The sequence below is a fragment of the Oncorhynchus gorbuscha genome, linkage group LG02 (genome assembly GCF_021184085.1).
Source record: "Oncorhynchus gorbuscha isolate QuinsamMale2020 ecotype Even-year linkage group LG02, OgorEven_v1.0, whole genome shotgun sequence".
Taxonomy (NCBI): Eukaryota; Metazoa; Chordata; class Actinopteri; order Salmoniformes; family Salmonidae; genus Oncorhynchus; species Oncorhynchus gorbuscha.
The window spans coordinates 21,126,509-21,143,693 of record NC_060174.1 but is presented as its reverse complement, the minus strand read 5'-3'; the positions used below and the strand labels follow the sequence as shown (position 1 = coordinate 21,143,693).

At 41.8% G+C, this 17,185-nt stretch overlaps 2 protein-coding genes across 4 annotated transcripts; one reads left to right on the top strand and one right to left on the bottom strand.

Annotated features, from left to right (window-relative positions):
* Positions 1–644: 644 nt before the first annotated feature.
* LOC123991722 (ras-related protein Rab-11B-like) lies at positions 645–4,113 on the bottom strand. The gene is made up of 5 exons (XM_046293374.1): positions 3,931–4,113; positions 2,379–2,574; positions 2,048–2,241; positions 1,866–1,946; positions 645–1,753 (listed from the first exon to the last, which is right to left on the bottom strand). Exons 1-5 carry the CDS (start codon positions 3,968–3,970, stop codon positions 1,611–1,613), a joined length of 654 nt encoding a protein of 217 aa, XP_046149330.1. The 5' UTR covers positions 3,971–4,113; the 3' UTR covers positions 645–1,610.
* A 5,307-nt stretch (positions 4,114–9,420) lies between these two features.
* On the top strand, positions 9,421–16,700 carry LOC123999026 (heterogeneous nuclear ribonucleoprotein M-like). Of its 3 annotated transcripts, XM_046304358.1 has the most exons (15): positions 9,421–10,109; positions 10,892–11,067; positions 12,722–12,774; positions 13,438–13,445; positions 13,537–13,630; positions 13,746–14,015; positions 14,122–14,325; positions 14,425–14,485; positions 14,622–14,726; positions 14,809–14,853; positions 14,980–15,048; positions 15,137–15,238; positions 15,340–15,905; positions 16,057–16,108; positions 16,316–16,700. In XM_046304358.1, exons 1-15 carry the CDS (start codon positions 10,069–10,071, stop codon positions 16,477–16,479), a joined length of 2,010 nt encoding a protein of 669 aa, XP_046160314.1. In that variant the 5' UTR covers positions 9,421–10,068; the 3' UTR covers positions 16,480–16,700. The 3 variants fall into 3 exon arrangements, with proteins under 3 accessions (XP_046160314.1, XP_046160320.1, XP_046160325.1); XM_046304364.1 differs by lacking the exon at positions 14,809–14,853; XM_046304369.1 differs by lacking the exons at positions 9,421–10,109; positions 12,722–12,774 and having other exon boundaries at positions 10,933–11,067.
* The last annotated feature ends 485 nt before the right edge of the window (positions 16,701–17,185 follow it).

The window sequence follows — 17,185 nt, the reverse complement described above, 5'->3', positions numbered from 1 at the left end:
ATAAGAGGGGAGTGGACCCATCAACATAAGTGTAATGTATTAAATGTCAAAATGTCTCATGTTAATTTACTGGTTACATTCTCAACTTGTAAAACCCATCATCTCTATCTAAGATTAGGCTTGTTTCTAAATCCACTTAAAATAGACCACCAACGATGAGAGGGTCATGTCATGCGATAATTATTTTCCACCACTGGCCTATATTTCTCTCTTGGCTACACCAAACTAAACAACTAATGGGAGGGGGGACATATTGAATGTAACAGTTCCTGAACCTAAATAATGTCTCACTCACACCCTATGACTGGCAGATAGACCTATATGAGGCTTAGAATAAACACTGGTGAAATATTTTCCAAGTGCTGATTCAGCACCACATTTTGCACCACTAGGCTAGCTCTCATGGGGTGTGATGCTGTCCTGGGTCAGAGGAACAGGGCTGGGCATGGAAGAGCAAGAACAATCTTTCTAGACCCCCTGCCTCTACCACAGCAAGCCCCCATAACCTCCAAACAGGTACACAGGAGACATCTCACATATTCTACCCACATACATCTACGGTTGAGCAATTTCAATTCCAATACTGTGTAGTGTACTGAGAAATTATATATGATATGTTAATGAATGAATTACTTACGTATTACTGTGTTTAAAGGAGTTTATTGAAAAGTCTTACAGTGCTTATGGAAAATAAAACAATGAAAAGGTGAGCCAAATATATTTGAATAAATACATAATAAGGTTCATTCTGGGCATGATAACTGCCTGGATGAAAAGTAAGAGCCACTTAAAAGACAAATGCATACATATACCAATGTCATAATACTGCCTTATTCATGAGCAACTGTGAGTGGCTATATACACAGCACCATCTATTGGTCATTGTTCAAATATACTAGTCCAGCACACTATAGCAGGGTTTCCCAAACTCAGTCATGGTGCCCCCCCTCCCCTGGGTGCACGTTTTGGTTTTGCCAAAAGCTTGATGATGAGTTGGTTATTTCAATCAGCTGTGTCGTCCTAGGAAAAAAAAGTAAACGTGCACCCAGGGGGGACCTCAGGACAGAGTTTGGGAAACCCTGCTCTATAGCACTTCAAGTACAGGTGTAGGATCTTAATTTGATCACTCTTTTGTTGCTGAGAATTTTCCTGCATCGCAGGAAACGCAGATGAGCTTTGTGATTTACATAAATTCACTGAAAACCCACACTAACGCACGGTTGTATTAACAGTATTGCACTTTTCATGTAGCCTACTTTAGACCAGATTATGGACTAAACATTATTTTGCTATGACAATATAAGTCAAATTAAGATCCTACACCTGTATAGCTCAATCCATTTAAAATAAAACGGCCCTGTTCCTACAAAGCAGGAACCTCAATATTGACTCCATGAATGACTGACAAAGTGACAGAAAGGCTTTTTAAAGTTTCACTTCATGGCAGAAGAGCACATGTAATAAAAGGATGTTTTGTATACAGACAGGGAGGGGAAAGTAGGGCGTCGTCACATATGGGAACAAAGACAGAATGGGCGGTACAGGATAACACAGAGTGATGGTGGAAGTGGAGTGGGGTTGGGTGAAGGGGGTCACAGGAGTTGTAAGGGTCACAGGCTTTGACAGCACGGTAGTTTGTTTTTTTGCCCATCGGTGGTGGGGGGGACACTGATGTCCACTACATTGTTGCCTGGAGACTCGTCATGTGCTGATCTGTCAGCTATCTGCTTTTGTGATACGATTCGGTGGATTTCTGTAGGAAAAGGAAGAGACAGTTGCTGAAAAGAAAATGTGCCAATAATACATCATTTATAGACCAGCTAGTTTCCAGTATTGTGAGGTGTGTCGTGGATCCCTCTTCTTACCTGTGAGGATGTTCTTGAATGCCTCTTCCACATTAGTGGAATCCAAAGCTGATGTTTCAATAAATGATAGCGTATTCTTCTCTGAGGGAGAAAAAGAGAAAAGATTGAATTGAGACAAACATGGGTGAATATTTAACCATCTCTGTCCCTAGAGTAAGCTTGTTGCAGTGGTTGTTGTTTACCTGCAAAGGCACGAGCCTCGTCTGTGGGCACTGCCCTGAGGTGGCGCAGGTCACTCTTGTTGCCCACCAGCATGATAACGATGTTGTTATCAGCATGATCCCGGAGCTCCTTCAGCCAGCGCTCCACATTTTCATAGGTGAGATGCTTGGCGATGTCATACACTAGGAGAGCCCCCACTGCCCCCCGGTAGTACCTGATTGGGACAGAGCAAGCAGGTCAAAGGTTGTGCGATTCACAGAAGTATTTGTTCAGGATGGTTTCAACACTATCCAAATGCGTTGGTTCCGTAAAGGGCAGGTCGCAGGAAGATGAGCACCCTCCTCCACTCACGCTGAAGTGATGGCTCTGTAACGCTCCTGTCCAGCTGTATCCCAGATCTGGGCCTTTATTGTCTTGCCATCCACCTGGATGCTGCGGGTGGCAAACTCCACACCGATGGTGCTTTTGCTCTCCAGGTTGAACTCATTCCGTGTGAAACGGGACAGAAGGTTACTCTTCCCCACACCAGAGTCTCCGATCAGCACCACTGGCAACAAAACACACAGACAACATTAGCACTGCAATGACAGGCTGCCATTGTATGTGCAGTTCAGTACAGTCAAAAATATGAGATCACATATGAGATCACATATAGTACAGTAAACCAATTACAGTTATACCAAGTGGATTACTTATCATAACCTGAGGTTTGCATGTCTGACTTTTTTTAAAGCTTTGGAAAAGCTTTGGAAAGACAATATTTTCATTGATTGAATACTGCTGAAGACTGAGACAACAGAAAAACACTCAGAAATAAAGTGGTTATATGAGTACAAAGTGCTGCTCTGCCTCTTCAGAGGGGGAAAAGGATTTGAACTTTGTCCTTCTGGAGTCATGGTGCAGGAAGCTGAGAACCTGCTCCTGCTGGGAATCCTGAGTTGACACTTTTCAGAGGGCTTCCCTTCCTATTGTCTCCTTCAGTCATTCTCCCTTGGAAATCCTCTTTGTTCTCACACTGCCCCTTTTTCACATTTTCTGTTATGTTTGAAGTGTCATTTGGAATGTATTTTGTAGACTGCTGTACACTAAACTAGATTGGGTAACGGATGAGGTGTGCTTCTGTGGGATTGATTTGAAACACAACATCTAACAGTAGCTCATCAGTAGGGTTATAAATTGGTATCTGTAAGATAATGACAAATGTGTTTTATTGTGCTATATTGAGTGGAATCGATTATGGAATGGTCAGAGCATCAGACTATCAAGAGGGTGACCCACTGGGAACTTCCTGCTCATTATCCCATCCTTATCTGATACAATTAGGACAGTATTTTATGAGCATGTTCTGCTACTATTGATCATAAAGCAAGTCACATTATAATGTAAACAACTGTTTATGATTGAGTATGTATATTAGGCTAATTCTGTATGAGTATTAGGTCTACCTATGAATCATAGCAGGCTAATTGTAGGCTACAACTAATTAAAAATCATTTCAGATTTGACCCTTTGGTACACTTGTTTGAAGGATCCTCCTAGCTATATTAATTGTATAAAACCCGACATGTTGCTGGCTATAAACCAGGACCTTTGAGGATTATGGTATTGGTGTTATAAAGCAACCTAAGAAAACCTCTGTTGTTAGCTAAGTTAGAGCTGGGCATTGCTCAACACAATGCGACAAACCCCTTAAACTCAGCATTATATTTAGCAAGTCACCAGATCAGATGGAGGCTATCAATTCCTAATCTAGCTAGACATTCTAAAGTGATCTGTTAGAATAAAATACATTGTGGGAGCTTCACAAGGTGCCTTCATAATTGACAGAATGAGACACAAATCATTTTTGTTGTAGCTACCACCAAGAAGCAGCTGGCTACAGCTAGATGGATAGTTATTTTACCTTTGAACAAGAAATCGTATTCATCATCTCTGTTGCCCATGTCTTAAAAATAGTCCAATTCCAATTTAATTGCGATATATTCTTGGTCTAGCGTTTCTGAAGTTAGTTGCAGTGTTTTATCTAACCCAATGTGTGAGACAATGCGCTGTTTTTTCAGTCCCCAACTGACCGCAGGAAAACGGAATCTTCCTGACTCTGCAGAAGGGGAGGAGTTCACTGGCGCCCATGTAAACTGTATTTTATTAGGGATCCCCATGAGCAAATGCCTACTCTTCCTGGGGTCCAAACCCAAGACACTTACATTACACATATTATAAAACAGTACATTATATAACATCACTACACTACTACATATCAACAACACAAAATGCATGATACCACCATACAACAATACCACAATGTACGTGGTTAGAGTTCGTGTGCTAGCCGTGTGTGTGCCTCTTCAAAGTCCACGCTGGTCCATAAGGTGTATTTTTATCCGTTTTTTAAATCTGATTCTACTGCTTGCATCAGTTACCTGATGTGGAATATAGTTCCATGTAGTCATGGCTCTATGTAGTACAATGCACCTCCCATAGTCTGTTCTGAATTTGGGGATTTCGAAGAGACCTCTGGTGGCATTTTTATTTTTATTTATTTTTATCCGTTATTTTACCAGGTAAGTTGACTGAGAACACGTTCTCATTTACAGCAACGACTTGGAGAATAGTTAGAGAGAGGAGGGGGATGAAAGAGACAATTGTAAATTGGGGATTATTAGGAGACTGATGGTTTGAGGACCAGATTGGGTATTTATGCATGTCTTGTGGGGTATACATGGGTGTCCGAGCTGTGTGTTAGTAGTTTAAACAGACAGCTCGGTGCATTCAGGATGTCAACACTTCTCACAAAAACACGTAAGGATTAAGTCAATCTCTCCTCCAATTTGAGCCAGGAGAGATTGACATGCATATAGTGAAGAGTTAATAAAGCTGCATACAAACATGGTCTCTGTTTTGTTGTCTTGAGTAAGGCAGCTCCAAAATGCAGGTGTTTCAGCCTTGCTCAGTGCTTTCTGTGGTGGTGGGGCAAGCCAGCAGAAAATAGGAGCATTGCGCCGCGATTGGCTCAGTGTTCTGTCACTCATGGGGACACTATGTCACAGGTCAAGTGTAAATCCTTAGTAAGAGTAGACATCAAACATTTAAGCCCTTCGGTTCCTGCATAGAGTTACATTTGAAGAGCCCTTCGAAGAAGGCTCAAGGTCATTGGCCATAAATAAAATGGCGTCAAATCGCGTTATATGTACAGTAGCTTTGATTGGACTGATCATGTCAACGTCTTACTTTCAAAATCTTAGCTAGCAGTCATCATCATGAATCAAGTCGACAATCTACTGGCAAATCATTTTTAATGCTTGTCATATGAAGAGAAATAATAAAGAAAAATTATAGTTCAAACGTATCGGTGCTCATCGGCTATTGGACTTTAACATTACACAACAAGTTGGAAACTGCAAATTCAACAATGAGTGGTTTGGTAGGAATCAGTGGCTAACTACAAGCATTGCAAAGCAACCACTAGCCTGCTATTCAGAGGAGTGGCTGTGTGATTCCAGATAATGCTTTGATGACAAAGGACCGCCGCGCCACCTTCTTGTTTAAGTGAGCACAGCACAAAGTGAGTCCAAAAATGTCTTGGAACGTTATGCTGCTGCCTAAATGATGTAATATGCAAGGGAGATATGTACAGTGGGAAGAAACAGTATGTGAAGCCTTTAGAATTACCTGGATTTCTGCATAAATTGGTCATAAAATGTTATCTGATCTTCCTCTAAATCACAACAATAGACAAATAGTCTGCTTAAACTAATAACACACAAACAATTATAATTGTTCATGTCTTTATTGAATACACCGTGTAAACATTCACAGTGCAGATTGGGAAAAATATTTGAACCCTTGGATTTAATAACATGTTGACCCTCCTTTGGCAGCAATAACCTCAACCAAACTGTTTCTGTAGTTGCGGATCAGACTGCACAATGGTCAGGGGGGATTTTGGACCATTCCTCTTTACAAAACTGTTTCAGTTCGACAATATTCTTGGGCTGTCTGGTGTGACCCGCTCTCTTGAGGACATGCCACAGCATCTCAATCAGGTTGAGGTCAGGACTGACTGGACCACTCCATTTTCTTCTGTTCAAGCCAATCTGTTGTTGATTTACTTCTGTCTTTTGGGTTGTTGTCCTGCTGCATCAACTAACTTCCGTTGAGCTTTAATTGGCAGACAGATAGCCTTATGTTCTCCTGCTAAATGTCTTGATAAACTTGGGAATTCATTTTTCTGTCGATGATAGCAAGCTGTCCAGGCCCTGAGGCAGCAAAGCAGACCCAAATCATGATGCTCCCTCCATCATAGTTTACAGTTGGAATGAGGTTTTGATGTTGGTGTGCTGTGCTGTGCCTTTTTTTCTCCACACATAGTGTGTGTGGTGTGTTCTTTCCAAACAACACAACTTTAGTTTCATGTGTCCACAGAATATTTTGCCAGTATCACTGTGGAACATCCAGGTACTCTTTTGCCAACTTCAGTGCAGCAATGTTTTTTTGGGACAGCAGTGGCTTCTTCCATGGTGTCCTCCCATGAACACCATTCTTGTTAAGTGTTTCTACGTATTGTAGACTCGTCAACAGAGATGTTAGCATGTTCCAGAGATTTCTGTAGGTTTAGCTGACACTCTAGGATTGTTCTTAACATCATTGAGCATTCTGCGCTGTGCTCTTGCAGTCATCTTTGCAAGACGGCCACTCCTAGGGAGAGAAGCAACAAGTGCTGACATTTCTCCATTTATAGACAATTTGTCTTACCGTGGACTGATTTTTAGAGATACTTTTGTAACCCTTTCCAGCTTTATGCAAGGCAACAATTCTTAATCTTAAGTCTTCTGAGATCTCTTTTGTTCAAGGAGGCATGGTTCACATCAGTCAATAATTCTTGTGAATAGCAAACTCAAGTGTTTTTTATGGGGCAGGGCAGCTCTAACCAAAATCTCCAATCTCGTCTCATTGATTCGACTCCAGGTTAGTTGACTCCTGACTCCAATTAGCTTTTGGAGGAGTCATTAGCATATGGGTACACATACTTTAAACATTCAGGGTAGGTTGGAAAAAGTATGTATTCAATATAGACAAGAAAAATACAATAATTTGTGTGTTATTAGTTTAAGCACACTGTGTTTGTCTATTGTTGTGACTTTAATGTCAAATTTATGCAGAAATCCAGGTAATTTCAAAGGGTTCACATACTTGTTCATGCCACTGTATACTGTAGCTAAGAGAGTAATGCTAAGTGTATGCTGTGTAGTAAGCTGTTAGTAGCACATGTGCCTCACCCTAATAATTTGGTCTATTTTCACCAACGCGGTATTGTAAACACATTGTTCGTGGCCGGTGTTTGCTTGTTTGCAGACTTTTTTTTGTACAGCTTGACAATGCTACTGATAGTAGTGGTGGCACTTGGCTTGCATGTGCAAATTCAGCACACACAACATTCTATAATAGAATTGTGTTATCTGACTTGTCAAATTAAAAGCGTATTTAACGCATCAAAGTGTTATTTGACGTGTATCTTTTTTGACACGCAAAGACCCAGACTATGTTCAGTGTGCCTCATCCTAATCATTTGGTCTATTTTCACCTCTTCATTTTGCCTACTGTTCTAACTTGGTGGTGCACATGTAGCCTATAACCTGTTTTAGAGAAATGTAATCATTGAATATTGTAAGAGCTTTCATTGTCTAATTTCTGTCGCTGTACATTTCAAAAGTGCTGAACATATAGTTATATTGACTATGTCCGTCGTCACTCGCTCATTAATGTCTTAGTCGAAATTACGGATTGCCTCTTATCCGCTTGTCGTCCCCTTATGCCATATTTGTACATCTCAATTGTCAGTAGAAACCACATTTGTTTAAGCAAGTCAGTCATACTAGTTATGTTTTTTTAAGGCAAGTAAATGAGGCTGAATGAACTATTTCACTGCCAGACAAGGCTCCGCTGATAGCCAGGTGGAGCAGTGGTAAGGTGTTGGGACAGCATTATTTAGGTGCTAACAGTTTGTAGGCACCGGTTATCACCGTTATAGTGCAGTTAATGTATTTAGTGTTGTGACTTTTCTTCCATGCAGATGTACATGCTAAAATCACTACTGCATGTAGATTTATATATAGACTTGTTTTTCTATTGTATTATTGACTGTATGTTTGTTTTACTCCATGTGTAACTCTGTGTTGTTGTATGTGTCAAACTGCTTTGCTTTATATTGGCCAGATTGCAATTGTAAATGAGAACATGTTCTCAACTTGCCTACCTGGTTAAATAAAGGTGAAATAAAAAATAAAAAATATAATTAATATTAGCTCTCTGTGTACATTTAAGGGCCAGCCGTGCTGCCCTGTTCTGAGCCAATTGTAATTTTCCTAGACCCTCTTTGTGGCACCTGGCCATAAGACTGAACAGTAGTCCAGGTGCAACAAAACTAGGGCCTGTGGGAGCTGCCTTGTTGATAGTAGTGCTTTATTATGGACATACTTTTACCCATTTTAGCTACTGTTAATCAACATGCTTTGACCATGACAGTTTACAATCCAGGGTTACTCCAAGCAGATTAGTCAATTTCCACAGTATTCATTACAAGTTTTAGTTGAGATTTAGGGTTTAGTGAATGATTTGTCCCATATACAATGCTTTTAGTTTTTGTAATATTTAGGACTAACTTATTCCTTGCCACCCTTTCTGAAACTAACTGCAGTTCTTTGTTAAGTGTTGCAGTCATTTCAGTCGCTGTAGTAGCTGACATGTATAGGGTTGAGTCATCCGCATACATAGACACACTGGCTTCAAAACCAGTGGCATGTTGTTATTAAATATTTTTTAAAGTATGAGGCCTAGACAGCTGCCCTGGGGAATTTCTGATTCTACCTGGATTATGTTGGAGGCTTCCAATAAAGAACACCCTCTGTGTTCTTTTAGACAGGTAACTCTTTATCCACAATATAGCAGTGGTGTAAAGCCATAATACATACGTTTTTCAAGCCGCACTGAAGTTTAACAAAACAGAAGCAGGCCCACAAATAGAACAATGAGGTTTACTTACACAAATATTTGGTAGGTCTACATTGCTAGGCTATATCAGTGATGCATATGTACAGCAGGTGGTTAAAAAAAAGTGAGTTCTTTTTTTAATCCGATGTCTATTCTATTAGGCTACTCTTTTGAATCTTGGAAAACTGCAGTTTACTGGATGTGCTTGCCACATACAGATTCAGGCTTGCATTAGTTCAAGGTAAAACATATTCTTGCAATGTCTTAGCTACATATCCTGAATGTGCAAGTATGTGTCCTAAAACCGTTTGACATTCGTGGACGTACCAGTACGCTCGCTAAACTCATGCGCAGAAATACGTCATCGGATCTATCGCACCAAACTGCGCATGTGCATCCCGTCAAAGCAAAGGCACTCCTATGTAAAGTTGTTTTTGGACGAAAATTTGAAAAACCTGTCAGTTTACCACTTTTCCAAGGTTAGAGTAGTGACATGTTCAACTACTTAAGACATTGGCTCTAATCTAGGTTATACCTTTAAGATGTCGAGCAAATGAACAGCAACAACAACAACCCCGGCCTGGTCTGTTTCAAACGCGTTCTCGGATGTCTCGTGATGTTGTCTCTGGGTTTAGAAACTCCGTTTCTTTGCCATGATAAAAAAAAACTATGTAAACCAAATTGATACTGTGAAACATTTTGCCAGGTTTCGAACTGGTAACGGATTTATATATATTCAATAAAAAAAAATATATATATAATTGTACTTTGATTCTGAGCGGTCGCCAGAGCCAAATTCCCAGCATGCTTCACTCTCCTTGGCAACCCAGCGAATAAATTGAAACGGGTGTAATTCATCCGCCATTTCACCAACGTTAGCTTGTTGACTAGCAGCCCGTCACTCCAAAAATAAATTAAAACAGTTATTTATTCAATACTGCTAAAGTGAAGGAACACTGTCAAATTTCGACAATATTTTATCAGCGTTGTTGAGGTATTCAATTGACCCCTATTAATTCCGTAACGAAACAGGATTAGCTAACTGCGCAAGAAGATGTCGACCGAGGCCGCTGCTCCGGAGAAACCAGGCCAGGGGTAACGTTTTGATTTATTTCATTATTTTTTTTTGGCTGGCAGCTAGCTACCTAGTAACCTTTCTTTACATATTCCACTCGCCAAGTTCTCGTATTTTTAGTCTGTATTGTTTTGAGAAGTTGACGGCTAAATTGATACCTACCTAGCTAATCACTATAATAGCTAAACAATGGATTCTTCTTGCTATGCTAGCCACAATGTGAGTTACGTGCGTGCACCAGTGCCACCACACCGCATGAGATTAGCAAATTGGCTAGTCTGCTAACGTTACCTAACCTGTCCTCTCCCTCCATTTTTTGTTTAGTACGCCATCACTTGCTATTTTGGTTAACTTAGCTCGTGTACTGGCCAACTATTCACAAAAACGGATTAACGCTAGTTAGCTACCTTTATATGATATATCGCGTGTCTGAAAATGGGAGAAATGGAAGTTAACGTTAGCTAATACAAGTTGGCTTCTAATATGGGAGTCTGATTGGTGTAGCTTCGTCCGGTAACTAAGCATTTGTAAGCATTTGTATTATTTGTATTAGTTAGCTAAATGTTATATTAAACTAAGTAAAAGTTAGAATCGTTATTATTAACATGCATGCCTAAAGTTAGTTGCAGAACGAAGCTAGCTAGTAATTTACAACTAGTTGCCCTTTTGTACTGCAGTCTAGAAATGTAACGTTTACTTGCGTAAGTATATTTTTGTTTAGTGGACGATAACCTTTTTTTCATCATCAGACCGGCGTATTGTCGTTACTCCATTAATCACTTCCCGTTCTTTTTTCCCTAAGGGAAATTAACGGCAAGGCCAAGCATGAACCCAGTGTCAGGAAGGAAAGGCCCCAGAAGCGTGGAGGTGGTCGCTTTGAACCCTATGGGAACCCATCAAAGAGATACCGTGTGTTTGTCAGCAACATTCCATATGATGTGAAATGGCAGGCACTCAAAGACCTAATGAAAGAAAAAGGTATGGTGTTAAGTTAAGTTAGATCCGTTATAGATATGGAGTCCATAAAGGCTAATAAAACCTCCCATAACAGGACATTTGTGTTGAACCACTTCACCTTGTTCACTGGAAGGCATCTGGCAAATCCGTAAAGGGCCTAGGTTGCAATTCATAGCTATGAGGTTCTTGGTATACAGACTGGGTGGCCTTTCCATGGATTGGCCTGTGTCCTAAGTCTTGGATGGTTTAGATTTCAGAATAGTTCTCTCTGTGATTTCTGCCTTCGGCTAGTCATTTTTTATAGTGCTGTGAATAGCATTATGAATTTGTACTTCATTTTGGAGTCCTTGATCATTGCCGCTACACTTGCTTGAACAATGGGACTATACAACCTAAAGGGAGGTCTTCAAATTAAATACATGGCTTATAGTGTATGGGCCATCAATTGCACTGTTGTGTTGGGTCTTGTGGTTTGTGTGTGTATATAGCTGAAAAAGGAAAAGGGTCCGCATTGCCTTGAGACATAGTGAATTTCTCTCAGGTGCCCATACTACAATTATTAAAGCTGGTCTTATGTTCTTTGCGTTATCATTTTCTTGGAAATTGTGTCAACATAAGAAATGTTTAATTGGTTCTATTTAATGTTAATTTTCAGCATGGGCTAGTTGTCCTCTACTTCTTTTTGTCTTCAAATTGAGTCCTGCAACAAAAGGAACGGTGTACTGTTTATCGAAGTTTAAATGGTGGTTTACATGGCTTTGGCAAAGCTATAATATATGTTAGCACTAATGTAATAAATAGCACCTGCTTTTAATCATAAAGCATGGGTGTTCTGAGAGGTTACCAATGCCTTTCAGAAACAGTTTTTAGTATTTGGATATAATAATTGAATGTGGCGTTAAATTGCATTCTCTTTTTTTAGGTTTGTTGTTTCCGCAGATCTCCATGTTGTACCAATTACAGATGTGTGCTTGGGATTTCTTGGGGTACAGGTCTACAAAATGAAGCAGCTTCTCACGGCTGTCCTTGTTTCAGCTGAGGATTGGTTCCTGTCCATTTATGGTGCACTCATTTGCTGGAATTAGCCATGGTTGTCCCTCTGTTAGTTAAAAACACATTTGGACACTGTTGTGCCTCTCCGGGTCCAATGTCTGTACAGCTTTCCAGAATTGTCAATGTTCTTCAGACATTGGCGTTAGTTGAGTTGGTACAATTTAGTTTTTAGTGTAGTTTATGTTCAAAGGTGCGTCTGAACAGTTGTATCAGTCAGTGGTTCCAAATACATTTAACAAGGAACATGTATTTTGGAAGGGTGGACTCATGGTTTCAAATGACTCGGCAAACGTAACTGTCATTCTGTCAACTTCATCCTCACTTCGAAAATGGTTCCTTTATGATAACTCATCCGATTTAGCTGTTGTTAGCTATTTGACGATTGTTCTCTTCAATCTATTGCTCTTGGTGTTTGGGGACTCTACAAGGACAGGCTAAGAAGTCATTTTAAGATCCAGTAAGAGCTTGTCTTTTGTAGACCTGTACCAGAATTGAGGTGCTGGGGGGAGGCTCTGGAGTAGCAGGCCGAGCTCACGGTCACCAACCGCTTGTCTGCTCTAAACCCCCATTGTTTTCTCGGCTTCTCTCCCCTGGTGTGTGTCGTCTGGAATCTGATTTGTAGTGGGTGAGGTAACGTACGTGGAACACTTAATGGACGGAGAAGGCAAATCGAGGGTAAGTGCAATAGACGAACCTGTGTTTGTCAGCTTGAGTTATCTTTTCTTTCATTGTGGGGGATGTTCAAACCTGGATGAGTTTTGATGAACGTGTCAAGTGGGTGACACTGGACAGAAAACATGGTGCAGTCTGTGGCACTGAAAGAGGTCATCTTGGTGTCTGATTGGGAATTCGGGTTTCTGTAGCCAATTCCATGTGATTGCAGTAGCTGGGAAAGTCCCCTTTTGCTGTGGATGTGTTCATCTGGGACATAATCTAAAATGGGGCCCAACCCCCCAAGAGGTTGTAACATGGCTGTTACATGTAATAGATTTGAGCCCATGTAATTGTTTTTGTGGAACAGATATTTGCTTCAAAGGAGTGCATTTTGTCTGGGACTTCTGCCTTTGTACACAATGTTAAGGGTTTAGATTCACCAGACAACCTCTGTATTTGCTATATTGTCTGGTGACCAGCTTTTAAGCGGTCTAATAATTTTGGAAGAGTAACTGACTGTTCAAGGCTATGGCCATACAAGTGAGTAGAATGTGTTTGGCCCTTTCATAAGAGTAATTCAGCCCCCTGAATACCATTGTTCTCTACAGTGCCACAACTGATTACTAACTTGAATGTTGTTTTTCTACTTCAATGATGCTGCTGTGTGGTCTTCAATCAACCAAGGGTTGCGCGTAAGTATTTTCGTCATTCTGTCTTGATTCTAATAGGTGTCTGAAGGTTATTCTAAGTTCCTGGTGTTCATCACGATGTTTGTGTGAACAGGGTTGTTGAGTTCAGGACTGAGGAACTGATGAAGAAGGCTGTGGAGAAAGTCAACAAGCACAACCTGAATGGGCGGCCCCTGAAAGTCAAAGAGGTGAGCAGTCTGTTTTTAAGATGCTACTGGCACTTGTTACCACCAGAAGAACAAAAATCTACCACTAAGCCTTTTTTCCCTGTTTAGTGATGTTGTCCATGTCTCTCTTCCCCAGGACCCAGATGGTGTGATTGCCCAGAGGGACGCCCACAGGTCCCAGGGTGGTGGTGGACCCCCCGGTGGCCATGGTGGAATGAACATGGGCATGGATCGCATGAATATGGAGCGAATGAACATGGACCGCATGGACCGCATGGGCCCGGGACCGGGCGCCCCACCCATGGTCATCATCCCCCCCAGCCTCATGAACAACTCCAACATCCCCAATGAGATCATCCACGGGCTGCAGGCTGGCAAGATTGGAAGCACTGTCTTTGTAGCTAATGTAAGTTGATTGTAGTCCAGTATGCCCAATATACATTGTTTTTGTTATCATTTAAAATTATGATATTGCAAGTATTTTAACCAAATGAACACTGTTTTGTGTCCAGCTGGACTACAAGGTTGGCTGGAAGAAGCTGAAGGAGGTGTTTGGCATGGCAGGTGTGGTGGTGCGCACTGACATCCTGGAGGACAAAGATGGGAATAGCAGGGGCATGGGCACCGTCACCTTTGACATGCCTATTGAAGCTGTCCAAGCCGTCAGTATGTTCAACGGTCAACTGCTTTTCAACCGGGTCATGCATGTCAAGCTGGTGAGAAACATTAGTGTGTGCGCACTAATATTAACAAATGTTTTATTCCTTCTACACATTTTCAAATGTATTTTAACTGATACTTGTTGGATATTTCAGGATGAGAAGTCCTTGCCAAAAGGAGACTTTGCACCACCTGAGAGACCACCAGCACTACCCCGTATGTACACCCCCCCCCGAAATGTAAAGAGAAGTCTGTCCAACACATTTTGAGTATGTTCAAGGCTAGCTTGCACAAAATCTTCAATAGAAGGGTCTGTTGTGTTTCTTTCAATTGTCCATTTATTTTCCCTCAGGTGGCCTTAGTGGCATCGGGCTGGGACTTGGGCCTGGTGGCCAACCCATTGACGCCACCGCACTGAACAGAGGAGGTGGAGGAATGGGCAACATGGGACCTGGGGGTATGGAGTTGTCTTTGTGATCCTCTGCAGTGGACTTTTCATTTGGCTTAGTTCAGTCACTCACTGTTTGTTTGGTTTGTAGGCATGGAGGGCATGGGCTTTGGTGGTGGCATGGGTAGAATGGGAGGTATGTACGTTTGTACTGCGTCCATTGAATGGGTATAGTTGAACATATTTTTGCATCGTGTTTTTCTTGCCCTTCTCTAATACACTATATTGTAGATTTAACTTTCTTGCTATAATTCTCTCCCAGGCATGGATAACTTTGGTGGAATGAACAACATGGAGCGTTTTGGACCATCTGGAATGGGCAGGATGAATGGTAAGGAAATTAAATTCACACAATACAGATTCACGTGTTCGTGAAACATTAGTTTGTCTTCTAATAGTTTAATGTCTTGTGTTGTCAGAGATGGACCGTGGGCTTGGTGGTTCTTTTGACCGGGAGTTTGGTCGAAATGATATGGGCATGTCTCGCAATAATTTTGGAGAATCCTTTGAAAGAGGAATGGGTTAGTACTTTTAGGATTTGCGCAATACTTCCTAACACGTCTGACGCTGATTTCTCACAGGACCTGAAATGTCTCACTAGTTGTTTTTCCTTGACTTACAGGTAGCTCACTGGGCATGGACCGCATGAGCTCTGGCATGGATCGCTTGGGTGGTGGAATGGACCGTCTGGGTGGAATGGAGCGCATGGGGATGGAGAGGATGGACCGCGTGTCTGATCTGGACAGGCTCGGTGGGTCTGGCTTTGACAGGATGGGCTCTGGGCTGGACCGGCTGGGGCCCAGTATGGACAGGATTGGTTCTGGGCTGGACCGTATGAGCTCCAGTGTGGACCGCCTGGGCCCAGCTGGGTTTGACCGCCTAGGCCCGTCCAGTTTGGAACGTATGCCTGCTGGCCTGGACTTCGCCTCTCCCATGGGCATGGCGGACCGCATGGAGAGGATGGGAACCAACTTTGACCGCATGGGGTCTGCCGGCATTGACCGCTTCCCGGCCACCGGGATTGACCGCATGGGCTCCACCATGGACCGTATGGGCGCTGTCGGTGTTGGTGGCCAGTTTGACCGGCCAGCTGAGATGGAGCGTGGGGGCTTTGGAGGAAATGGCTTTGGGGGGGCCGGAGGTCCTGGAGCCAACGCCAGGAAGGGCTGCCAGATCTTTGTCAGAAATGTAAGCTTTTATATAAATGATCATATATAATGATCAACTGTCCCCAAATGTGGTGTTGGCGTGTATTCAGAATATTGATTTTATTCACTCATCTTGAAGGTTGTATTCAACACAGACCATTGTAAACGTATTGATTTGCCTCTCTTTGTAGCTGCCCTTTGACTTCACCTGGAAAATGCTGAAGGATAACTTCAATACATGCGGTAAGAACATAATCCACTAATTTCATTAATGTGGGGACTTCCCACAAACTTAGCAAAAATGTCATTTGACAGAATTGAGAGGCATGCAAATGGAATGTTTAAGTTCATTAGGTAATGACACCATGGAAGTCTTTCTGACCCAAAATTCAATTGGCACTTCAGCCAAAAATATTTTGGCTAACAGCTTCAATGTGCTTTCAACTCTAGGTATTGTCCAATATGCTGACATCAAGATGGAGAATGGCAAGTCCAAGGGCTGTGGCGTGGTTCGCTTTGACAACCCGGAGACTGCAGAGAGAGCCTGTCGCACCATGAATGGCTACAGGCTGAATGGAAGAGAGATCGATGTCAGAATCGACAGAAATGCGTAATCGTCCAGTGTTATTGTGGCCCTCATATTTGCCGCCCTGTATCGACCTTTCCACATTTCTTGTTTTTTAGGCAATTGTAACTGCGCAAGTGTATTTTTAGTTAGTTCTCGTCCCTGCATAATTTGTGACCAAATTTAAATTTCTTTATATTTTACCTGTGATGCTTCACTTCATTGCCTTTGATCTATAAGGTGTTTTGATAATAAATATAACCATTGGAATTTTGTTTTCAGTCTTCCTTGCCACTGACATGTACAGTCGTGGCCAGAAGTTGAGAATGACGCATTCATTTCCACTGCTTGCTGCTTCAGTGTCTTTGGATATTTGTGTCAGATGTTACTATGGAATACTGGAGTATAATAACAAGCATTTCATAAGTGTCAAAGGCTTTTATTGACAATTACATGAAGTTGATGCAAAGAGTCAATATTTGCATTGTTGATCCTTTTTCAAGACCTCTGCAATCTGCCCTGGCATGCTGTCAATTAACTTCTGGACCACATCCTCACTGATGGCAGCCCATTCTTGCGTAATCAATGCTTGGGAGTTTGTCAGAATTTGTGGGTTTGTTTGTCCACCTGCCTCTTGAGGGTTGACTACAAGTTCTCAATGGGATTAAGGTCTGGGGAGTTTCCTGGTCATGGACCCAAAATATCGATGTTTTGTTTCCTGAGTCACTTAGTTATCACAATTGATTTATGGCAGT